This window comes from Diplotaxodon limnothrissa, linkage group LG15 (genome assembly GCF_057381915.1).
Source record: "Diplotaxodon limnothrissa isolate DT_005_m linkage group LG15, D_limnothrissa_male_GT1.1, whole genome shotgun sequence".
Taxonomy (NCBI): domain Eukaryota; kingdom Metazoa; phylum Chordata; class Actinopteri; order Cichliformes; family Cichlidae; genus Diplotaxodon; species Diplotaxodon limnothrissa.
Window position 1 is genome coordinate 26,668,283 of NC_140610.1, and position 25,501 is coordinate 26,693,783.

The 25,501-nt window shown below is 41.1% G+C and overlaps 1 protein-coding gene across 1 annotated transcript in view; it reads left to right on the forward strand.

The window, feature by feature from the left end:
- The window catches only part of adgrg6 (adhesion G protein-coupled receptor G6), a 96,319-nt gene extending 72,631 nt beyond the window's left edge, over positions 1-23,688 (forward strand). Inside the window, exons 15-29 of the mRNA XM_085373299.1 lie at positions 522-586; positions 680-813; positions 2,095-2,260; positions 2,350-2,490; positions 2,563-2,676; positions 3,050-3,095; positions 3,562-3,671; positions 3,890-4,017; positions 4,981-5,249; positions 5,893-5,977; positions 6,532-6,682; positions 6,942-7,074; positions 7,272-7,373; positions 8,902-9,054; positions 22,653-23,688. Of these exons, the coding sequence (XP_085229425.1) occupies positions 522-586; positions 680-813; positions 2,095-2,260; positions 2,350-2,490; positions 2,563-2,676; positions 3,050-3,095; positions 3,562-3,671; positions 3,890-4,017; positions 4,981-5,249; positions 5,893-5,977; positions 6,532-6,682; positions 6,942-7,074; positions 7,272-7,373; positions 8,902-9,054; positions 22,653-22,864 (2,009 nt within the window). The 3' untranslated portion in view covers positions 22,865-23,688. The remainder of the gene's footprint in view (positions 1-521; positions 587-679; positions 814-2,094; positions 2,261-2,349; positions 2,491-2,562; positions 2,677-3,049; positions 3,096-3,561; positions 3,672-3,889; positions 4,018-4,980; positions 5,250-5,892; positions 5,978-6,531; positions 6,683-6,941; positions 7,075-7,271; positions 7,374-8,901; positions 9,055-22,652) is intronic.
- Positions 23,689-25,501: the final 1,813 nt, after the last annotated feature.

The following is a 25,501-nucleotide window of genomic DNA, read 5'->3' on the forward strand; positions in this document are numbered from 1 at the left end:
TAATTCGCTTCATATATCAAATACTTATTTACCTATTCTTTTTGACATACGGTCTCTGAGCATAATTGAGCATGTTTTTTCACACCTGTTTGAATATAAATATCTCACAATGAACTATGAAAGATAAAAGCTTTTCTTCCAATAACATTTAATCAGGATCCATAATCCTGCAAAATCAAACATGCAGAATTAATTTAACATAAATTCACAAATATAAAGAAATATTCATTCACTTTTAAAGCTGCTGTGAGTAAATCTGACATTTGTAAAAGAAAAACAAAAATATTAAGATGACCTGTATGAAACTCTAATTTTCACTTATTTTTGACAAATAGATATAGATTTTTGTTCAGTTTCAAGAATTTATACATTAAACTATTTTAAACCTGAATTATAAGTCAATAGACTAGAAATGACACAGAACTGGAAAATGAACCTGAATTTGTGTTTTAATCTGTGATATATCACAAAGTTGTGATAGAAAGTGACAAAATGGAACCATTTGTGTGTTGCTTGAGCAGAAAATGCATCTGATGTAGCGGAGCAGCTCAAAGCGTTCACCAACAACAAGCTGAATGAGAAAGAGGTGAGTGTTTACACTGGCATCTGTTCGCTCAAGCCTCCTGTGACCAGGAGAGTGACTCCGTGTCCTCCTGTCCTCCTTGTCCTCCGTGTCCAGGTGTCTAAAGTGGTGTCAAAGGTGGAACAACTAGTGAACGTATCCAAGATCAACTTCACGTTAGCCTCCAGCATCGTCACCATCATCTCCAACGTCATGAGTGGCTCAGCTACAGTCCCGGCAGCCTCAGACAAGTACAGACTTCTTACTCTGCCCACCTGATATTAAAGTCCTGTTTGTGGCACATTAGTATATGTGAGGGGGGCAAACTCCTCAAGATGGGTGGTGACCATGGTGGCCATTTAGAAGTCGGCCATCTTGGATACAACTTTTGTTTTTAAAGTAGGAAGAGGGCCATGTGACACATCAAACTTATTGGTAATGTCACAATTTAGACCAACTCAGACTGGTTGTTATGTGATGGTTGATCTGCTAAAATCTTAATTTTGTAACCAAAACATCTGAAAAATGTAAAGTTATCACTCACACACCACCAGGAAGAAAGGGTGACTGGAGAAATTCTGCAAATGTCACCAGGTCTGTGAAAATTAGCAGTTAGCAAAGAAACTTTGAAGCATCAGGATGACGATAAACTGAGAATAAGGTGGAGAGTCTGCTATCAGTTTGGATCATCAGTTTCTGATAATTTGATGATTAACTGGAATAAATCGGTGAAAACTGCAAATCATTTGCTGTCTCCATACAAAGTTTTTCACTTTAAACTGAAATTTACATTAAGCATTTAAATTCAGAGTCCAGTAGCTTCTGAAAGTAGGAGATTTAACTGCTCTGTGACAGCAGCGGATGAGTACCTAACATTTGCATAGGAATAAAACTTGAGTTTAGCCTCCTATTGCAGCGAGTTTCACCATAGACAGGTTGTACTGGTTGTGCAGACCGACTCAGACTGGTTGTTATGTGATGGTTTTGTGTGTATTTATTAATCACATGAACATTATTTGCAAAGCTTCACCAACCTATCTGAGAGACCGCAGCAGTTTGGACATAGGCCGCCTTCCACCAAAAGTTCACTCGGAGATTGCAGAGTGCTCCATGCTCAACCTCTGGGCAACCAGCTGATGCTACAACTACTTACAGTTGACCTCCAACAGCAAAACAGTTCAGCATGATCACCGGAACCGACAGGTTGCCCTCAGTTGCGCGGAGGCCGTGTCCCAATCAGCTAGCAATCAGCTAGCATGTAGTCAGAGTGTTGAAACTTTCTGCCGCTTAATGAACTCTCAGCCACAAAGTTTGCTGGCAGGACGGAAAGTTCAGTATTAAACTGAAACTTAAACGAGACTCACATGTTTGAGTCTGTTTCACATGAATCACCTTCAAACATGATCATTTTCAGCTGCGTTTCAGTCAGCCGTGTTAAACGCCACCTCTGTGTTTCTCACCAATATCTGTCTGGTTTTGCTTCCCTTTGAAATCATCGTAGAAATACTTTGCTTCTCTCTCCTCCTCCGCAGAGCTCTGAAGACCGTGGACAAGCTGGTGCAGAAGATCCAGTTTGATGGTCCGTCCATCCAGATCAATTCCAAGAATCTGGCTGTGGGAATTCTGGCCCTCAACACGACGATGTTCAACGAAACAACCCTCAGCGCCTTCATGTCTCCAAATAAGTCAGACCCACAGGTAATGGCTGGGAAAGTCAAAACTTTCTCCTGTAGAAGGTGGATTTGTGTTTTTTGATTTAGCTTTGACTGTTTCCTGTCCCCTCTCAGATTGATTTTAAGTCTAAGCGGCCGAATCCTTTAGCTCAGGTCACACTTCCCGCCTCTCTGCTGTCCAGAGTCTCTCATGCCGAAGCCGACACACCGTCCAGGATCAGCTTCATGTTCTTCAACAGCCCCAGTTTTTTCCAGGTCAGAGGTCACGGTGTGACGTTCACACAAAGGCTGATGTTTTAGGGTGTCTTAACATGACGTGTTTTTCAGAAAAAGGCAGAAAATGAATTGATCAGCTACGTGGTGGCGAGCAGCGTGGTGAACGTCCCCATCCACAACCTGAGAGACCCAGTGAGGATCGAGATCGCTCATCGCTCTGACCCGGTGAGCGTTCACGTTTTTTCCTTTCTTCTCTGTTCCATTTTTGGACTTTATACACATTATTTATATATTTGCGTCACTCTTTTCACTTCCTTTCTTTGACCTGTGCTTCATTGTGTTGTCTGTTTCATATAAATGACCTTTATGTTTCTCATGTTCCCCTTTTTCTGAGGTTAATTAATACATTTATTAACATTAATAATCCATATTATTGAAACTGTCAGTAAGAATGTAGTTCCTGGAGATGTGCTGAAGGATTTGAAATGACAGTGTCAGAAGATCATGCAGAAATGAGCCAGGTGTGATGGTCACGAGTGGCTCTGATTGTCTGCTTACTTGAACTTGCTGCTGAGTCATTGCTCTTCTGTCCTCTCAGGCTCGTGGGACTCTGGACTGCGTTTTCTGGAACTTCACCAAGAACGGTAAGTCTGTCCGTCGCCTCATCACTCACCTCAAGTTCATCACTGGTCCTCAGATCTGCAGAGAAGGGAGTCGGCAGCTGTTACAGCTCGTCACACCTCCGTCCTGCTGCACTTTTACTTTGACGTTCTGGTCTGGTTGCTCTTTCAGCAGAAAATTCTGGTAAATTTAGCAGCTTTTCAGGCCGTATTACCAACAGATTCAAGTACTGCAGTAATTACTGAAGAGGACGTTTGTGCGCAGTCTTATCTCAATACAGATATTTGGCTTCGGAGCAGCCGCCCTCAAACTTTGCAGAAATATTTCGAGCTCCTGAATCCCGAGCAGTGCTTTATTTATTATAAAAAAAACACATTTATTATATTATATTTTATTATTAGAAAGAAATCAATCTTTTCATCTGTTTAATTACACATTTTCATTTTGTGTTGAGGTGACTTTGCTGTAATGCCTCTGTGTCACCACTAGATGGAACTGGAGATTGGAGCAAAGAAGGCTGCAAAAAAAACTCCACCGAATCCACCGCCAACAAAACCATCTGCCTGTGCGACCACCTCACACACTTCGGTGTCCTCCTGGTAAGACCGCCGTGTTCCTGTGAGTGTGTGTGTCCGAGCTGTCCTCACACACCTGTCACACTGACGTCCTGGCACGGGCGCCGCATACATGTCACGTTGTGTGGATCCTTTCATGTTTTTGTTGTGGTCATGATGGTCTCCATAGTTGCCCTCTGGCCTTCTTTGTTGTTCATGTGCATTTCCTTCATTCATGTAGTCGTTGCCGTCTCTCTCTTAAGGACATCTCTCAGACTTCGCCCTCCATCGATGAAAAGAACAACAATATCCTGACCTTCATCAGCTACATTGGCTGCGGGATCTCCGCCATCTTCTCTGCTGCCACGCTGCTCACGTACATCGCCTTCGAGTGAGTCCACGGTTCGGCTGCAGTATGAACCCTCCAGCTTCCAGTGCCTGGCTATCGTCTCTCCTCATCCGTGTTTTCCATCAATGATGTCATTGTTTTTTGGTGACAAAAGCGAGTCAGTCTGTTAAAGCAGAACTACACAAAGTGTTGGAAGACAGTCTAGATTTCCATCATCTGTAGTTTCCTTGAGTTGTTCCTCCCAGAGTGTGAAACACCGCTGCTCTGTCGGAGCTGATGGTGTCTCACAGATGTGCACGACATGTCCTTTGGCTCCAGTGCTGTGACCTCTGGGTTTGCAGTAAAAGCAGCATGGATCGCTCTCTTTCAGCTCTTAAAAAGCTGCATTAAGCTTGTAAAAGCACTTTGCAGAGACAGAAGGACTAAAACAGTGTGATATAAATGCCACTCCTTTGTTTCTCTTGGCTTCGCATTTAAATCCCAGAGCCAAGCATCACTGTTCAAAGTGCAGGCTGTTTATACAGAATCTGTTTAAACCCAAACCGTCATCTTTCCCAGGTTTACATGAGTGCAAACGACACTAATCAGCAGAGCCTGTTGTCCCAGGTGTGAACACCTGTACTCCGAAAAGGAGGCATGGGATGGTGTGGAGGACAGAGGGTTGCGTGCATCACTGTTATCACTTTTATCAGTGATGTCAGTGATGCATGAATAAAGACATTTAGTGTGTTTTTAGCTCTGTGTTGGGTAAATGGAGCGCACATGGGTCACGCTCACGGTGCTCTGAAGGCTTTCAGCTCGAATGTTGTGAATCACCAATAAATTTCAAAGTCACAGAAAAATTTGGAGCAGGAAACCAGAGAGAAACTTGAGAAACTCTCAGCTACTGCATGCGGCTTTGACTTGAATGAGAATATTCGGAAAAAACTGCAGCAAATATATTTCTCGACAATATCAGAATGTAACCACGCAGAAATTTGTGCTTTCCTCCTCTTGTCCTTACAGGAAACTGCGACGTGACTACCCGTCAAAGATCCTGATGAACCTCAGCACATCCCTGCTGTTTCTCAACATGGTGTTCCTGCTGGACAGCTGGCTGAGCACCATGAAAAACGATGGGCTGTGTAAGGCTGTGGCCATTTTTCTCCACTACTTTCTGCTGACCTCCTTCACCTGGATGGGGCTAGAATCGGTCCATATGTACATCGCTCTGGTCAAAGTCTTTAACACCTACATCCGCCGGTACATCCTGAAGTTCTGCATCGTGGGGTGGGGTGAGTCGCCCACTGATGATCCACACAGACCCACAAAGACAACAAAAGATCATGAATAAAGTAAAAGTGTCCAACATGGTTTAGCATTTCTCTGCATCAAGAATAATTTATGATTAATAATTACTGAAGCTCCTACTGTTGTGCACAAGTCAAGTCTTCGTTTGGAGGTGGATTTGGTCGGGAACTCTGTGAAGCTGCGGGTGTCTCAGGGCAAAAACACACAGCACAGCTTCAGCTTCATATCATTCCTGTTGAATATGATTAATAATCTCTTACAGACAGGTCTAAGTGCATGTAAACCTTTTACTATCCTGAACAGATGTGCACCAGCGTACCAAACATTCCTCCGAGAAAATATCTTCTGAGATTTATATCATCCTCCTGAGACTGGAGATGCAATTTTAATTTCTATGAGCTGTTTGGGATTAAATGGCGCTGATATGCACAAAAAAATTAACTAAAAAAAGGAGGCCGTTACCTCGTTAGATAATTGTTGAATACTTTTCTGTCTGGATATGAGGACGTGGGTTTAATTTACAAGATAAAACAGTTTGATGCCATTTCAGTCTGTGATTGTGATGCAAGTATAAGAGACCCGGGAGACTGACGTTAACGTGCGGACGGCGTGCTTTGTGTGTTCCAGGTCTTCCTGCTGTGCTGGTTGTGATTGTCGCTGCGGTGGAAAAAGACGCATACAAAGCAGTAGAATACAAAGGAGGGTCAAAGTTGTAAGTGTGCCCAGAATCTCAATAACAGGTCTACAAACCACGTCACTAAATATGGACGTGATGATTTCTTGTCAGAAAAATCAGGATTTGATTAAGTCACTGAATAACTCATTTATCAGAGTGTTGCTTAATCAGTCAGTTAGCTAACAAAAGAAAAGCCTTGTTACATGCAGGCGTCATCGTTAGCACAACTGCTCCATGGTGCCAAGTTTATGATGAAAGGACAACGAGTTGTTCAGGATTCGAGTTAAAAACTGCTGTGTGCATGGCGCTGACGTGCTTGAGCTCCTGCAGCTGATTCTGTCTGTTATCCTGCAAAACTCGCAAAAACGATCAAACTGAACAGCTGCACAAAATCTCACCTTAAGCAACCCTCAGTCCTCAGGGTTTGCTATAACGGGATGACCAGTGCACTTTCACTTCGTTTTAGTTTACTGCATCTCAAATTGATTAAGGCTGGATTTAGTTTCATTATAATAAAGTGGCTGATGTGTGAAAAAACCTTAAATCCCTCTTTAATAGTTTGAACGGGCATGTGTGTGTTTCCTTGTCAGCTGCTGGATTACCAATGAAGCCGTCTTCTACACCACCTGCGTCGGTTACTTCTGCCTGGTGTTTCTGCTCAACATGGCCATGTTTGTCGTGGTGATGCTGCAGATCTGCGGACGCAACGGCAAACGCAGCAACCGCACGCTGCGGAAAGAGGTCTGTACTCATGCCCAGTGATCTGGACTAAGACTGTTTCATGATTTAAAAAAACTTTCTGTCGGTTGTAATAACTCTCTGAATTAAAAGTTAACCCTGACATTCCTGCAATATAATAACAACCATATCATAACAGGTGTCAGCAGCCTTAAGGCTCTGTCAGTTTCTCATGTCTGCTTCTGGAAAAGGAAGTAAACTAAGGAGACAAGGAAAGGAGGGAACGTTTAACGCTTTAAAATTCTCTCCTGCTATGATCCAGGTTCTCCGAAACCTACGGAGCGCCATCAGCCTCACCTTCCTGCTGGGAATGACCTGGGGGTTTGCTTTCTTTGCCTGGGGACCGGTCAAGCTGACGTTCATGTACCTCTTCTCCATCTTCAACTCACTGCAAGGTGAAGTGACCGCATAGCGTGATAGTGTGAACATGTTTAATCCGTGTGCTGAGTTGTGTTATGTGTAAAGATAAAAGGTTATAGAGCAGGTTTGTGCAGAGGCGATAACTGTAAAGTGACCCAAGCAGTTATTTTTACCTGTCAGCAGGTCTGCTGAGGTAGAATAACTCATTCTGTTTCTATCTGTCTGTTTTCAGGCCTCTTCATATTTATTTTCCACTGCGCCCTGAAAGAAAATGTGCAGAAACAGTGGAAGAGATACCTCTGCTGTGGCCGATTCAAGCTGTCAGACAACTCAGGTATCCCATCTGTCTGTCTGCCTTTTTCAGGTCAAGGCCAGTTCATGTCTCCCCTCTCAGGTCTGTCTGCCGGACCCCAGAGAGGTTCCCACGGCAGCATAAAAAAAGAAATAAAAGGACGTTTTATTAAAAATATAAAAGCTAAGTCGCCACGGCTTCATAGGTAATAAAAAAGATAAACCCAGGAACTCCTCCAGGTGCGCTCAGTCTCAGGATGTGCTGTCCGGGTGCCATTTCATTTAAGAGAAATCACTGAGTTTCACTTGATGCCAAAAAATTACTGTGCAAAAGTCTCCAACCACAGATAAAGTTTTGCTTGGAAAATAGAAAATAGATGCATAAATACACAGAAATACAACCTGGAGAGCTGGATGTTTGCCTGTTTCGGACATCAGAGGCAGATACTATTCATCTTCTTTTAAAACAGGTTCTTTCCTCAGATGTCTGTCATGTGTAGACATGACACTGATTCATGACTTTAAGCAGGCGAAAGATCCAGTATTTACTGACTGTTATCAGTTGTGTCCTGAAAAGTCCTCTTTACGTGATTGAACTCACAAATCCAAAGAGCTCCACTTTAGTGCCAGCAGTGCTTTTATGAAAGGAGAGAGAGAATGGATGCTCCAGCCCTTGCTTCGCTTTAACATGTGAAGGTTTTCAGTGAGTGAACACATCTTTCACGTGGACATGTGTGAGATCCGTTTATTCACTTATACAGAAACATCTCTGAATGTTTCAGCCAAAACATGTTTGGAAAGAAGCAACTCAAAACGAAGCTTTATTTAATTTATTTTTCATTTGATAAAAATCCAGATTATGATGACTTTTTAAACTTGTTGGAATGAGTTCATGATACATGTTTGTGTTAAAGCCAAAATCTCTCAGTTCAGGTTCCCTAAAAACATCCTGAGAAGCTGTGAAAGTAAAAGTTAGACCTGCTTTTTTATGTTCTGCTGGCAACTCTTCAGTCTGATGGGACAGGATTTTCCTTTTCTCTGTTTTGGCAACAGTTGGATGGGTTATCAAAACCACAGATTATGTTTCTCCCTCATTGGAGAATTATTTAACTGGAAAAAGAAGGAATCATTTGTAATGGTTTCATCCACCTGTCCACATTCTTTCCAGGCCAGCTGAATTTAAACAGGTGTTGTTGGGAATTGTTCTAAACAGCTGGAAACGGAATGTTTAAAGGTTAAATATGCATAATGACAAGATGTGTGTTATTCAAACATCCTGAACATTTTTAATCTCAGCAAATTAAACTTCAGTTGCAAAAATCCTGAAAATGGAAATAGTGCAGATATAGTTCATGTTGACTGTGAATTGTTTAGTCAAAATCTAAAGTTGTACATGTTCCTCTAGAAGAAAAATGTGGAGAATTATTAGAGAGGTCCAGTAATTGTGTCTGACACTGAACTTCAGTAAAAGTGAGGAACATTAACATTGAAGAAAAAACCCTACAACACATTGTGTCCCACTGATATCGTCTCTAAAAATCTGGAGATAATTGATTGTTTCTCGCGTGCAGACTGGAGTAAGACAGCTACCAACAACACCAAGAAGGTGAGCTCAGACAACCTGGGCAAGTCTCTGTCCTCCAGCTCCTTTGGCTCCACCACCGCCAACTGGACCTCCAAAGCTAAAGCGACGCTCAACCCGTTCAAACGACATAGTAACACAGGTGAGACCCGCTCAGAAAGGCCCTCGCAGCACAAACGCTCTCATACAGTAATTACTTAGAGGAGACTGTGAGACCGAGAGGACATGGAAGCAAAGAGAGGAGAAACATCCAGCGTGAGTTAGTCTGAAAAGAAAACCACCACCCTGTTTAGACAGCTTGTCTGAAGTCCATTGCTCTTTGTGAAAACACCGCTGCACATACTATGCCTCAGAGCTTTACTGCTTTAATAACACTTGTATATGTTAGCATGTAGCCTATGGCAGGCATGAGTGCGTGGACCAAATGTTCCCCTTATGCTGCGCAGCACTACTATGTAGTAAACAAGTTTGCATGCAGACTCCAGTGTTTTCTGTCCTGAATATGAAGATGAAAGGAACTTGAATCACCCCCTACTGTGGAAGTTAGTGTAGCTTATCACAACCCCGAAGCAAAAAGGCCTGTTTGATTCCATCATAGTTATATATTATAACGTCCTGCTCAGTAACAATCTCTGTTATTAATCCACCTTTCTCCTTGAATAAATTAGAACATCCTTAAATCACTTTCACTATTTAATGAACGGGATGATCCATAATAGTTGTTCAGTGACTCGGTTTGAAGGAAAGACTTTAAGTGCCAGTTAAACCCATCTGCATGCAAACTTGACTCCACTTGAAGATCAGTTCCTTTTTTCCGTGATTGTTGCAGGTTTGTCACTGTTACCATGAAAGCCTGTGTAATATCTCCTGGTACGTGATGTTGATGTGTGTGCCTCTGTGTTTGCTGTGTAGACAGCTATTCCAGCCAGTAACAAGAATGGAGGACCAGTGGAGGTAAAGCCTAAGCCGATTAGAGGGTTGTGCTCCTGCTTCCAGCATCATGTGATCTGATCTGGGTTTCCCAAAATGCTTCTGCTCTAAAATTAATCTGGAAATCCAAATTCTAGATGATGTTTAATTTGGTGTCTTTAATCCAAAAGAGGAAAACGTTCAAAGGTTTCACTAGCAGACATTTTGGGAAAGCAGCCACTGTGATTGTGCTGTGATTGTTTGGTTGCCATGATGTCATACACGTCCCTTGTTCCCCACCCCTGAGATACTCTGTTATAAGTGAGAGCTCAAACTCAATCCACTCATTCATATTTTGGCCTCAGGGTGCCTCGGGGTGCAGAAACAAGCGCGCCGTGTCGGGCTGCTTCCGAGCCGACATCTGCAATGTGTTTAATGATTTTGGATTTGTGCGAATTTGTAATAAGAGCACAGTAACACCAGGCTAACTCTGTGGTTCACATTAGAGTGAGTAACTGATGTGATTTCTTGTGTTTGCTCATTAAATTAACACCAAATGTTGAGGATGTCAAACACTCTGTTTGAGTCCCAACATTACACAATGCGACTGACTCCCAAAGAGACTGAACCTCTCTCTCTCTCTCTCTCTCTCTTACTGATTGTGATCACATTAAACATCTGCTCTCAAAATCAGAGAGGTGCAACACTTCCTACAGTTTAGTTTAATTACTTTAGGCACAATTGTATAATATCCCCAAACCATTTGTGGAAGGCTCTGACACTCATCCATGGAGTAGAATAAACACGTTCCAGCAGGCAGAACTCGAATGTGTTTTCTAAGGATATTAAAGCTATTACTTCTTTATATATTTAAGCTGTGACAGAGACTGTGAACAACCACAGTTGAGTATAACCCACAGATTAGCACAAATTAACACAAAATTAACCCAAAGAACAAGCTCGATATTTGAAATTGCAGTAATATAATTACAAGAGGAGTCACAGAAACTACAGTCACCAGTTTTTTTTACTCTTAAAAGTGGAAAATCTAATGTTTGTTTTTTAACTAATTATCCTAGATGGTTAACATGGGCTTCGGTGCAGTGAATGATGTATTGATTCCAGGTTAACTCCAGGTTAGTTTGAGTAGATGGACGGGGTCTGGTTATACTGGTTATACTGGTTGTGTCTAAAAAAAAAATCGGTGTGTGCAAGATGGTGCAATATGGAAACACTTGGCCGTCTTTGTTAAATCCAAGAGAAGCGTAACGTTTTGGCTGCCCGACTCTGATGACTTAACTCATGTGAGCGTACAATAACGTTAAACAGCGAGGTTCATCAAGTTCATCAAGTTATTTCTAATGTTATTGTTTGACTGTGGTTTACAGTTCTAGGCTAACCCCTGTCAGCTTGCCACATATCAGCTATAATAGCTATATTGGCCATTTGGAGTAACTTTATATTGCGTTTGCTACTGGCATTGCATTTAAGATTATTTGAGGCTAAAGGTGACATGAATAAACTTTTTATGTTGGCCACTTCAGATAGATCCATAAGCCTTGATGTTATTGATGTCGTCAAAAACTCAGTTCATTCCACGACACGCGAGCCACGCCTGTTTCTGAATTTCCAGAATGAAAATAACTGCAAGTCCATCGCAGATACTAAGATTAAGTAAGGATTAAGTAAAGGACTCTAACCTATGAGAGTGGGGGAGGAGGAGCTTTGGACAGTGAGGGGAAAGAGAGGAGATTTGCAGGAGGAAGCTTTCAGTTTCCAATTTCTTGGTTCACCTTTTTCTAATGTTACACAATTGCAGCTTTAAATGCTAACGTGCATGCTCAACAGGTTTGATTTTATGCTCCCTCTGTGCCCCCCCTCCCTCTGCCAGTCAGAAGATTAGGAAACTTTTCAGTTGGACATGTCCTTTCACTTTTCACTCTCACATGATCTGCGACAGCCAAAAGGAATGACTAATGTAATTCCAGCTGTAGTTTAACTCTGTGTACATGATGTGTTTAGTGTTATGGACTGAATCCATCTTTAAGTAATTTACTGTGTTTCCATGTGAAACAAAAAGACCCAAAGCAATCTTAAAACCACAGGAGAAGTAATTTGTCTGTAACAAATTTCACAACATGTTGTTTTGTTCCCACTAACATTAAAAAAAATCTGGTTCGTTTTGACCGCTTTATAGATGTCACTGTTCTCTGGACTTCCCCTTCTCTCGAGCACAGCGTACTCCCTGTGCGGCCATTGTGTCAGTCAGAGTCAGCCCGAATGGCAAGGGTAAAGTTGAACAGGTAAAGTGTCTCAGCCGCTGCATTATATCTCCAGGTGAGCTGAGAGAACAGGTGAGGAGAGATCTTTAGTCTCTTTGGGAGTTTGGAGGTTTTCGCCAAAGCTGTGATGTCAGAGTTTCTCCTTCAAACTGGCCACATTCACTCTGAGCTCAATTAGTACTCTTACTTTCATTCCCAGCGTTCCCAGCCTCCTCTCCACAGACAGCTGGGACTGTGTGGAACTGAAGAACACGCAGAGCCTTAATGGAAAGAATGAAAAGAAGTTTTTCCCTTTAATGCCAGCAACATGTTTTAAAAAGCTGAGGCTCTGAGACTTTTTCTTACTAAAACGAGCAGGAGAACAACGTTGTCTGCATGGAGTTCACTGCTGACTCGTGCGGTGAACTCAGAACCGTCCGTGCTGAATCTGTGTGCAGAACAGAGCTGATGATTTAAACCCCAGTAGTCAGGAGCTGAAGAGTGAATGGAGCCACTTTAAAGGTTACTGTTGTTCAGGGAAAAGTGCTTTCTGGAACATCTTTCAGACAGTCAACAAATATCTTTCATGGAAGACGCTTTGGGGAATCCACTCATGAATGATGCTGAATGATGCTGAATGTTGCCTTAGCTGTTGCCTCATGGTTCCTGTTCAGGTTGTGTGCTTTACTTTGGGGACCTGACACGTACTTTGGGGATCATGCTGCTCCATTTGTGTCAGCGTAGTGATCTGTCTTGGTGTGTTTGACCCACAGGAACTGATGCACATGGAAGCTCCAAACAGGATATTTCTCTCACTCTGTGATGGTCACACACACACGTGTGGTTGAAATCTCATATACACATTCCCTTACACACTTCACCACATTATTGCATAAATGCTTTGCAAGCTACATACCTATGAGTCAAACGCCAAGTCCAACCTTCCATCCAGCACGCTGCCAATCCTTTTATTTATGACCTTCATCGATATGTCTCATTGCGTCCCTGCACGATTAGATCATCCCTTAAACCGCTTGGAATGGAAAATATTGGAAAATACTGTCATCGTGCACAGTAGTCTACACTGGTGAAAAATTTGGACCCTGTTCTGGATTCAAACCAAGCCCAGGACAAATAAATCAATTATTTCAAAATAGAATAATAAGCAAAACTGAACATGTGGGACTAAAGCAGACCCAAAATGAGCATGGTGTTCCACCAAGATAATCGGTTCATGACTCCCACACCCATCTTATCTTGATGCTTGACTATATAATCACAGCTGACAGTGTAATGAGATGTAGTGGCCCCATCACACTCCATCATGCTGTGCTGCAGTCAGTATTTTATTATCTTCCAGTAAGAGAAAAAACGGTTATTAGACATTTGTCACGACAGAGGATGAAATCATTTGGAGTGGCAGTGTTTCAAAGTTTAAAGCCATCAAACCTGTGGGTGTGTGGATATATATTTCACTGTCTCTCCTTTACAGTACTGGAAAAACACAGTGAACCATGTCCTTGAACAGCTCGGCTGAGCACCAGCTAACGGGAGTTTCATTACTATGACCATAATTATTATGCTAGCCCATAATTATTCATACCCCTGGCATATTTTGACCTAAAGTTATTTTTATTCAACCAGCAAGGGTTTTTTTGACCAGAAATGACAAAGGTGTTTCCCAAAAGATAATAAGACGATGTACAAGAGGAATCATTGTGGAAAAAAAATTTGAGCAAAAGGTTTCATGTCCAGAATTATTCATACCCTTCTCAGTAATCAATACATAAGCCTTTATTGGCTAGCAATCAAACGCTAATTGCAGACCAGCTTTTTTGCACGTCTACACAGGCATTTTTGCCCACTCGTCTTTAGCAGTGAGCTCCAAATCCTTCAGGCTGGAGGGTCTTCTTGCCATCACCCTGATCTTTAGCTCCCTCCACAGATTCTCAGCTGGATTCAAGTCAGGACTCTGGCTCTGTTGAGAATCTTCATGTATTGCTCTTTTTTTCATGGTGCCATTTACTTTGATTAGGTTCCCTGGTCCACTGGCTGAAAAACATCCCCAAAGCATTAGGTTCCCACCACCATGTTTGAAATTGGGGATGGTGTTCTTTGGGTTAAAGGCTTCTCGTTTTTTTACGCCAAATGAAGGAAACATCATTGTGACAAAACAATTCCATTTTTGTTTCATCTGACCATAACACAGAAGACTAGAAGTCTTCTTCTTTGTCCAGATGAGCATTTCCAAAGGCCAAGCGAGCTTTTGTGTGCCTTTTCTGGAGAAGTGGCGTCCTCCTTGGTCTGCATCCGTGGAACCCAGCAGTGTGCAGTATCCGTTGGACTGTCTGCCTTGAGACATTGCCACCAGCAGAGCCCAGATTTACCAGGATGGCCTTGGTGATGATCCTTGGATTCTTTTTCACCTCTCTCACTATCCTCCTGGCCAACACAGGTGTCACTTTTGGCTTCTGACCACGTCCTTTGAGATTTTCCACAGTGCAAAACATGTTGTGTTTTTTAATAATACTTCGCACTGTAGCCACTGGAACTTGAAAACATTTAGATATGGTCTTGTAGCCCTTTCCTGACTTGTGAGCAGCTACAATGTGTAGCTGCAGGTCCTCACTGAGCTCCTCTGTCTTAGCCATGACTGTCCACAAACCAACTGCAGAGAGCTGCTGTTTTTTACCTGTTGAGTTGATTAAAACAGCTGTTCCCAATTAATTAGGGTAATTAGGATGCTTTAGACCAGCTTCGACTATTCGGAATGGTATAGAACTTTTGATTTTCCCAGAGACTATGACAGTTTGTGAAGGGTATGAATAATTCTGGACATGGCACTTTTTGCTGAAATGTAAATAAAAGCTGAGAATTTTTTTTTTTTTTCACACAATGATGCCTCTTGTACATCGTCTTATTATCTTTTGGGAGACTCCTGTGTCATTTCCTGTCAAAAAACACTTGCTGTTTGCATAAAAGTACCTTTAAGTTAAAATTTGCCAGGGGTATGAATAATTATGGGCTTGACTGTATATATTCACTACAATTCTCTTCTTATGACTCACTTGATGAAATTAAAACCAACCAACAGCAAGATGTCAGTCCCAAATCTACAAACAAACCCTCAAAGCCTGTGAGGAACCAATACCATCCCAACAAAAGCTTGTGTTTTTAGAGAAAACACAAGCTTTTGTTGGGATGGTAAGCATGCACTAGCTAGCATAACTCCAGGAGTTATGCTAGCTAGTGCATGCTTACTTTAGCCAAAAGTAATGAGCATCTATGCTGAAGGAAGATGTCTTTTGTCATGCAGTGAGAGTGCTGGCAGTGGGATTTAGAGAATCATTGAAGTGACTTTGGTCCTCATTGATGACTGCTGCAGTGAGTGGCATGTTACTGATAAGCTGCATAAAGTGTAAAGGATGCAAATGGGAACATGTTCAGTGTGTTCCACAGCTGTGCCATCGCTGTGCTCGTCCAGACGTTTGCATCCAAATGGGGACAAAACACTGTAATATGTTTAAGTCTCAGACATCTTTATAATGCTGGCTTTGACTCTTTTATATGCACAAAGTTTAGTTTTAAGAAGGAAAGAAAAACCACTCTGTGTCAGATATCCTTGTCTTTTGAGGGTCCAAATGACCTTTTTTGCTTTTCTGTTCCCATTTTTAAAAACCTTTATAAAAGTATTTATCTGCAGACATCTGAACAGCTCTCGGTTGATTTTGGGTTCCTCTCAGATTGGTGTTTGAGACTAATTTTACTGGAATGTTGATTAAGGGTTTTTGTTTTAGCTCTTTTGTCAGATTTAATGTGGGTTGATGTGTAACCTTATGTCACCCTGTATCTGAAATCTATTGTCAAGTTGGAACTAAGATTAGAGCTCAGACACGTCATCTTTTGCCTGCTGCACTAAAGCCCAGTATTTACTTTGAAGGCTGCTTTTCCTTTTTCCAGGTAGGCAGCCTGGTATCTTGCGAAGGCCAAATTGAAACCCCACGTCCTTCCTCATAGCCTCACTGATATCGCTGTGTAGCTCAGCCAGACCTAACATATGGAACTACTGAATGATACATACATCCTCCATTAACCGAGGTGCTTGTGAAGCATCTGTTACTGTTTCCAGTCAGATTTGACTGATAGGAAACCTCCACTGTGTCCTGCCTGCACCATGTGAGTCCACAAAGTTGGGATACGGTGAGACGTGGTGCAGAGATTAAAACTCAGATGAGCACGTCAGGCGAATCATGGACAGCTTTGGATGCAACACTTGGTTCGCCTCCAAGCAAAACAGAAAATACTTTCCAACCACCGTCTTTTTCATTTTATTGGCAGTGTTGTGTACAGAAATTGTCAGAATGTCTCAGCCAGGTCCAAGCCACTGAAGAACTGCAGATCTCGCATAGTTCGAGGACTTTTCACTGATTGTCTATTTTTAAAATGTTTATGTGTGTATCAGCTTCTTTGACCCGTCGCCCTTCCCGAGGTTCTCTCCAGGGGTACCTTTTCAGGTGAAACTGGATTACACCTTTGTTATCAAGCACAGACATGCTGACAGAGTAAGGGGATACAGTTTGAGTCGGTTCTTAGTCAACAATCACTTCTTTAACAGTATTTGCAGTAAAGAAAAAAAAGTTCTAAAGTGAGGAAGGAAAATGGAGGCCAACAAAAAGATAATGGAGTGCAGATGAAAACATAAAATGTGTTGGACACCACAATAAAATAAATATTTTAGTCAAAAGCTTATCCAAAAATAATTTTTACTCTTTGATTTAAAGAAGTTGCTGATTGTGCCAGTTTCAGATTGTCAGACAGGGCGGTGATATTGACTGGTTTTGTGTCAGCGTTTGGCCAAACTAATAGTGCAAGAAAACACACAAATCCTGGCCGGACACCACAAAACTGTCCACATGGTCATGCCCAGCTTGCTCATTTTTACTTTGTACTGTCTCGTGTGTTGCCTGAGCCACATCGTGAGGTCTAATCAGCAAAGACAGTATGGGATGTCTGAGTCCTACTGACACTCGAATACACATGAAGTCATTTGCCATTTGCCTTCAGATCAGAGCTTTGTTGCTGCTTGTTGTCATCTCTCTAGATGAGGCCTGATTTGCTGCACAGTGTTGGCTGTGCATGTCATTCCAGTATCTCGCTCTGTCTTTTACTTCTAAGCACCAATAGAGCTCAGGACAGAGTCTAAGTAGAAGGAGAATCATTGCCAAGTGATCTGGTTGTTGTCTGGTTAATTTCTTCAAGCTTTGTCCAAAAAGTGAAACCCTGAAATATTCTGGCTTGTTAGGAGCCATTTTTATTTGCAAGTGTGTCATTTGGACACCAGGGTTGATGGATGAGGTAAAAACACAGTTAAGGAAATCAGGCAGATGATGAACAGAATTCAAAGAAGAAAGAGATTCAGTGACTGATCTTCTCAGTAAAGTTAATCTGGAGTCTCATAGTATAGTCCTCACAGCAAGAGGTCAGACACCTTCTGTCTTTAGTCGGAGTCCCAGGCCAACCATCACACGTGCTCAAGAATATTAGTCAAAGAAAATTAATTAAAACTGTTCAACTCTCCTGGTTTGAGTCAAAGCTTGCATACATACATTCTCCCTGTGGATTATTTAAAAGTCTTTAAAGACAAAAAGCTGCGTCCACAGTGCTACATGATGAGCTGCATTAGCTTTTTTATTTGTTTGCGTTGCCACTTGGAGGCAGCAGAAGCAGGGGGTGAACTGTGCTACAACAGCCACACACAGGACTTTTGCCTTTACACGTGACCTGGAGCGACATTTAAACTTAACAGCCTGCTGCGACCTCGTGCTGCGGGAAAGATCGGACGATAAAATCTGTGTGGGTTCGACTGCATAAGTGTAAACTTTAACATGTGATACTATCAGATCATCTGTGTTTCACATAACATTCATCAGCGCAGCTTTATTGTGTGGAATGCTTTAGGCCTGCGCAAACAGACTTGTTTGTCTAATTGCTTTACTCTAACATAAAAGCATGTACTGAAGAAAATGCATTTTTATTTGTACCTTAGAGGAGGGTGGTAAGCATTCTCATTCAGATCGTGGCCTGCGGTGGAAATGGACAGCGTGTTATTAAGTCATCTGCGCTGAAGGAGGAATTCTCTCTTTGTGTTTCCTACGAGGTTGCTTCACAGTTCCTCAGCGTCTTCACAGTGTCAATCTATCCTTGTATCATTTCCAGATGTTTGAGGTCGGAGCATCTCTCCATCACAGAGCAGGCAGATCATGACCAGGGACCGACCTGCTATTCCCAAACGCCTTTTCTATGACACCAGCTCAGCTCTAACACCCCTCACAGTTTCTGTCTCTGTCTCAAAGTGTACTCTGGTGTACAATTGAGGGATTAAAAAAAAATAAAACAGTATTCCCCGTAAAAATGTTGTCCATGTGTCAGAGGAGATGCAGAAAGAAAACAAAACATCTCAGTGTGACATCATGGGGCATTTTAAAAGTCAAAATGAATGAATAGGACCAGCTGCAACATGACCGCGTGAGGCCAGCGGCATAATCAGCGCTGTCATAATGCACAGTGAAAGGAAGTCGTGACTGCAGTCCACGCCAGCAGGAAATCATTGCTTGACCTTGAAGCTTTTTGTGTTGCAAAGGGACAACAGTTGGAAGAGATGTTGGGAATAATCGCTGAATGTGTAGTAAGACAACACAATCAATCAATCCATGCTTTGTTTAATCAGGCAGCGATAGAGAAGGAGCTTCTTTGTTTGAACAGCGTGATTTAGATGCAATCTCAAATATTCCCTGCTTTACAATATCAGACCAGGAGGTCAGCGCACAGACATATGCATGTGTTTGATTTGGCTCAAAGAGCATACATTTAAGTCGATTGCTTTGGCCCATTGTCCACAAGAATGTTCCATAAAATGTGAAACTGTGAAGACTGCTGGTATATCTATACCATAAATCCAGAATTCAGGATGACATTTTTAACAAGTAGACAAAATTATTGTCTCAAACTGCCACACCTGTAAAGAGCCCCAGAGCATCGTTAACTTCTAAGAAGTCTTCCTGGACTGAATGAGGAACAAAAGGAAACCCCTGAAGGTTTGATGAAGACACTTTTTGTAACTGAATGAACATTTTCCAGACATTCTCACATTAAGAGCATTGACACTAGTGTTTGGACTTCTATTCTTCTCGGTCTAATTTTGATGTTTAACTTGCTCCCCGGTTAGCCCTAATTCTAACCTAAAACAAACATGCAGTTCACAAAATCCCATCAACATTTGGGACTTGTGAACTTTCTGGAGCTTGCATTGTTGCTGGTAGCTGTATGTTAGGTTATAAGAGGGTTGGTTCTTAAATTCAGGGTCACGGACAAAGCATATTAACACTTTCATATTTCATTTTTCCTCTTGTGCCCATTTTCTTTGATCGTTCATCATGTTCGGAGTCAGTAGATTATCTGGTAGCAGACTTAGAAGTACATTCCAGTCGTTGTTGTCCCCAGCATTGTTTCCTCCAATTTTCCCCCTGGAGGATCTTGAGACAGTCTCAGGTCAGACAAGATTTGAAATCCCTCCAGTGAGGGTCAACCCCAACGACTCTTCTCAGCTTGTTATGTTTGGGAAACCTTTGATTCAGTTTTATTTATATTGCTCTAGTTTCAAAGTGCTTTATATTATGGAAGTAAAGACCCTACAATGTTAGCAAAAGAACCATAACAATCAGACGATCTCCTGTGAGCAAGGACATAGTGGTGGGGAGGAATAACCCCCATTAAACTGGAAAAGGCCTCTGGCAGAACCAGAATTGGGCAACCATCTGCTGCGACTGATCTGGAGCCTGAAGAGAAAGATAAGGGAGAAAACCGGAGCACAGAGAGGCCACAAATTATATCCAAGCACATATCCAAATTATGCAGTTTTGATGACCTTGTATAAGCAACCACTTGGGAATAGTGGTAAGGAAGAACTCCCTTTTAACAGGAATAAAACCTCTAGCAGAGCCAAGTTATCCGCCACGATTGGTGGCAGGTGAGGAAGACAGAGACACCCTGTGGAAGATGAATAAGATGAATAATAACTAATAATTAAACAACATATGTTGTGTAAACACATAAAGCAGTGAGTGAAAAAGGTGAAGACGACGTGTGTAATGTACAGCACATCTTTTTATATGAGTCCCATCACCTATGATTTAAACACATCTTCAGCTAAAACCATGATAACAGCGGTTAGGTCAAAATTATATACCGCATACTGTCACCGTTCCCTTTCTACACATTTTGAGTTACGATCTCAGCATCGAGTGCAACATGAAATTTCGACCCCATGTGATACGACCCAGAGTATCCCGGTTATATTTTCTGCTGGCTCATAAAATCCTTGAAAAAGCAGGTTTTTGAGCAAATAAGAAAAGAAAGATGGAGAAAAACAAAACAGAAAACCAGACAAAAACCAGACGACATTTGGCAAGACAGGTAAATAATCTGCTCTAAGTCGAGTTCATCATAGCACCGTGAGATGATCAGAACTTATTGACTGTGTTTTCCCATCCAGACTTGTGATAAACTCTGCTGAGAGAAGCACAGAAAAGATTGTTAATCTTGAGAATTTCACTCATGGTTAAATAAAGCAGCAAAGATCTCAGGTTATGTAGTGGTTGGCACTACCTATGTGTTCTACGAGGGAGCTGTACTCTGGCATTTCTTTCAGTTCCTGTTGAATAAACAGAGTTGGTCCTGGCTTAAGTCTGGCCAGTGTTCATATCACCATCTTTGTACCGTAGACCTATTATGCCTCACTCTTGCAGTCCTCCTTGTCACTCTGTGTAGGACAACCTTCAGCTGTTCTGAGCAGTGTTTAAATTAGACCATGAACAACTTTCATGTAACTGTCACGTCTGAGCAAGAACATGTTTGACTTAACATATTTTATGTCATTTTATGAGTTCCAAAACAGTCTAAAGACAAATAAGAGATATTGTTTTCACAAATATCATGCTGAATGTAGATACTTTTGGCTCAGGGCAATCATGAGTGTGGTACATGGATTGTTTTCACAGGTAGGGTCAGATATTATTGCACATGACTGTAGAAAAATATGTTGTGTTTCTCCTGGACATTTTGACCTCACTCCCACTGCTGTGTTTTATTTTCTTGGTAAGTTGATTTAAAATATGCTGTACTTATGTAAATCCTTAATTTTTTCTTGGACTAAGGAATTCTGCTTGTATATTTTAAGGTTTTAACAACTGCCAAGTTTCTACATTTCTTCAAGCTTTCCAAGTTTTTGCAGATCGCATTTTGATATTGCATCGTATGAGTGCTGCAAGAAGTACAGTATTAAATGTCTGTGGGCTGAGTACTTGGTACTGCAAAAGGCTGAAGGCAGAAGATGAAATGAAAAGTGGTACAATGTAAACGTAACTACAAAATCAAAGTTAGCACCAGGTCTTTGTGCAGCCCAGAGAGATCTAAGTGGACTCTCTGCATGTGCTCACCGTGTTGCCCTGGATGATGTGGTGCGGGCTGAAACAGCGGACACAGTAAAGTCTTGAAGGTCTTGAATAACTTTTGGTATTTATGTATTTTAGCACAATGTTTTAAACTCTCATGTCAGCAGTGATTTGCTGTTGCACTTGGGCGTTTCCTGATTTTTCAACCTATTCAACAAATTTTATAGCATTCTACGGCACTGTTGGCTCCTGTCAGCATGACTACGCACCAGCTCCATTTTCTAGCTCCATCTTAATTTCCTCAACCCTTGGCCAAGGTGTGGCCACTTCTTTCATAATCTCATTCTTTTGGTTACTATAAAGTTCACTAGGCCCTTGAATAACAAAGTCTGCATAAGAAGAGAGCAGTGGTTTTTAAAAGTCAAAATACTGCCAACCAGGAGAGTGCAGCATGCTGGAGGGTTCAGTTTTTGCACTCTGCTTGTCTGTGGTTTCAGTTTGTTTTCATTTGCTCTTTGCTATGATTTAGGCTAAAAAGTACTTGGTGAGGTGTACGTCAGGTTCTGGGTTTAGGCAATGCCAAATAACAACACTATCTCTGTGCTGATTATGGTGATCGCAGTGAGACTGATTGTACTCTTTATAATTTCATTCCCCAGAAAGTAGTCTGTCCACATCTATTTGAATTTAATTAACAGATTATCATTCTTGGTCTTTGTCTTCTCTTCCTTTTCTTTCTACCTTGTGTTCAGAGCATTCTTCGTCCTCTGCCTTTAGTCTATATAGTTTTTATATTTTACAGGGTTCACCATGATACCAGTGCAGTCCGAATGGTTGGTTTTACCATATGTTTAGAAACAAGTGATGAGCAATCACATGAGTCAAATGATCCACCCGATCATAATACATACCTTATTAATGTATCCTGTTTGTAAAGCTTTTAACTAGAAGTAATACTAATACATGAAGGCTAAATAACAAGTGCTAACATGTTTAATTTGATTGACATTTTCAGCGTGAATGACAGTATCAATGTAATCAGATTTCCTTCTAATAACTGGAACGAATCCATAATTAGGTCATAACACCCTGGTTTCCCTCTGTGTTTTTCATCCCTGTAGCTAAATACTACTCCAAACAAACCAATCCAAAGTGCATCTCCTCATCCTGTTCCTCCTCAGAAGTGGAGCCCAACTCCTCTTCCTCCTCGTCCTCCATCCTTCCTGTCAGCCAGATGATTGACAAGGTGAAAGGTTACTGTTCCACACACTCTGACAACTTCTGCAAGAACATCATCATGCCTGACACCTGCACCCACTGCACCAGGTTTTAGATTGCCCTCAGCACTTCTGCTGCCCCCCATTAGAATATGTTCTAGACCTGCTCACATTGTTCTAGAAACTTCTTAACATCCTGTTCACAGCTTCACTGAAAGGCTTCTGTTAAAGGTTCATACATGAAGCGCAGCACTGGAACATGAGTCATTATTCTGTACATGCCGCTGAACATTATTGAACCTTTTGTGTTCTGGAAGTACGTCTAACATTTCTGGATTTCAGCATTCAACTGTTCAGTCTGTTGGATATCTTCCTAATGTTCCCGAACTTTGTGAGAGCAAAATTTGATGTTTTGAAACGTATCCAAGTATTCTAAAGTTGTGTGACAGCCTCATTCCAAGAGAAAGGTTGTAGCAAGTACCGGCTGACTGAGAATTACAGAACATGATTATAAACTCAATGAAGCCTGAGTCAGTGCCCTGAGACTTTTGCACGTTCCAGAAATCTCCAACATTCGACAGTCCCTGTGTTTCGAAAACTCTCAGAGCCTCAACGGTTTGAGAAGCTTTGAATTGTAGAGCTCATCCAAGCAGTGCAGAGCTCTAAAAGCCTTAGTCAGAGAGTGTGTTTTTTAATTCTTCTGATATTCATTGAGATAGCCCCCTAACACTGTACAAGCCCAACACCCACACAAACTGTTTAGAAGCGTTCTGATTCTGTCTCAGCCTCAGAGATGTCCCTGAAAACTTTGTTAAATCGTGTGTCATCATGTGAATTGTTTGTTTTGCTGTAGGAGCACATAGTTTTTTGTACAATTAATTCAACAATCTGCAAAAATTATTGATATGTGTTTTCATTTATGTTAAATTTACAAGGAGCAGGCCGGTTTGTCAGACTGTACTCTAATTTGATTGGATATTTTTCCTCAGTACAGAGTATGCAATAACGTGATTAAATTCCTTTGTACAAAAGTCCCAAAAGGCTTTTCAAGAAATATGCTTTTTTTATGAAATATGCTTAAACGGCAGCCTGTGAACTCATCAGAATTAAGTCAGTCAACAAAATTATTCTGATTAAGAATGATAAGAGAAGCTACAGGGTGGTCAGTGACGCTGATGTGATTCTACTGTATCATATCAAATTACCAAAATTGGCCGACTTGGCTGCCAGAATGTAAGATGAAACTAGGAGCAAGGGGGAGTGATCAGAGGGGTGAGGAAAGACAAAAAAATGAAAAAAAAAAAAAAAGGATGTTATCAAAGAAAAAACTAGACTCTTAGGTTTGGCATCTTTTTAATACTGTGATGTTTATTAAAACTGTCCATTTGTGCACGTGTGTGTGGAGCCATACCCTCTGTAAATATAGATCTATGTATTCTATGTGCCTTATTTTTATTGTGAAAATCTGTCTGGATGGTTGATTTTATTCATGCCTTTGTAAGGTCCTCAAAGGGTCACTGCAACTGTACATACTTTATGCTTTATATACATGCTTTAAGTTGTGATGACCAAAGGGGCAGAAATAGGATGGACACACACAAAAAGAGAATTGAACAGAATATAATCTCCACCGGGAAAGGCCGATTGATCAAGGTGTTTTCAAATACTCATTTAACATATTTACATTTATTAAAAATATTATTATCATGAACAAAACTTGGTATGTCTATTGATGGAATGCTTGAGTTTATCAACACATATTTTGATTTTCAGACTCCATTTTTGAAAATGTTGTGCTCATATATAATTACTGTAATATTTCCCACATGTTTGGTGGTTTATTGGATAAAAGATGTTGAAGCTTTCTTGTGCATGTCAGCCAGAGTTTAGCAATCATAGTGGTAAATTCTTTACTGTTCACATTTGGAGGTTTGTTTTCTTACTCTTGTTCTAATATCTGCTCTTATTCAGAATTTTGTGATAGTTTTTTTTAAGGTAATACAACTGCTAGAATGACAATATTATAGCCTAAAGGACTTATGGATAAGTTTACCCAGATCCCAGCAAAAATGCTAAGTCTGCCGATGTTGTGGTTTAGACAATACAACTCAGCATCAGTGTGTCTTTTTATATCCGATATTCAAATTACTACAAGTATTTTGCAGACCTCCTTTTAGAAGGAACATATTTTTAAGAGAAACCTGATGACAGCCAAGTCTGTAGATTACCCAGCGGTCCTGGAAGTGCAAGAGGAATTCCATCCTAGTCCTTTCATGTGGTGGCAAATATCTAAAGCAGAGGAGATTTAAATATATCAGCATGAAAAACGAGAGGGAACAGGAGCAGTGACAGAGGATATTTTTGTTCTCGTAATTCAGCTGAACTGATCCATGAATTTAATCATCAGTATCATTTTTTCTTTTTAAGAGAATCAACCGAGTTAGCAAAATAATCTACACTTATTTCTCAAAATGTAAAAAAGTCAATATCAGTTTCATATTAATGTTGTTTCATCACCTTCTACACAGGTAAAGCAACATTTTTACATATGGTTTAATTTGTAAAGCCATGAAAGTCAGCACTTCCTTCCCTTCCTTAGACTTTAAATCCTGATAAGAATTCCTTTGTATAATAAAGAGATATAAAAAGAAACTCCATGGCACACATGCAGCCACCATGCAGTGATCAAGTGTGATATTCATTGTTTGACTGTGTTTGTATCATGGACAACATCGTCAGTCTAGGTATGCCAC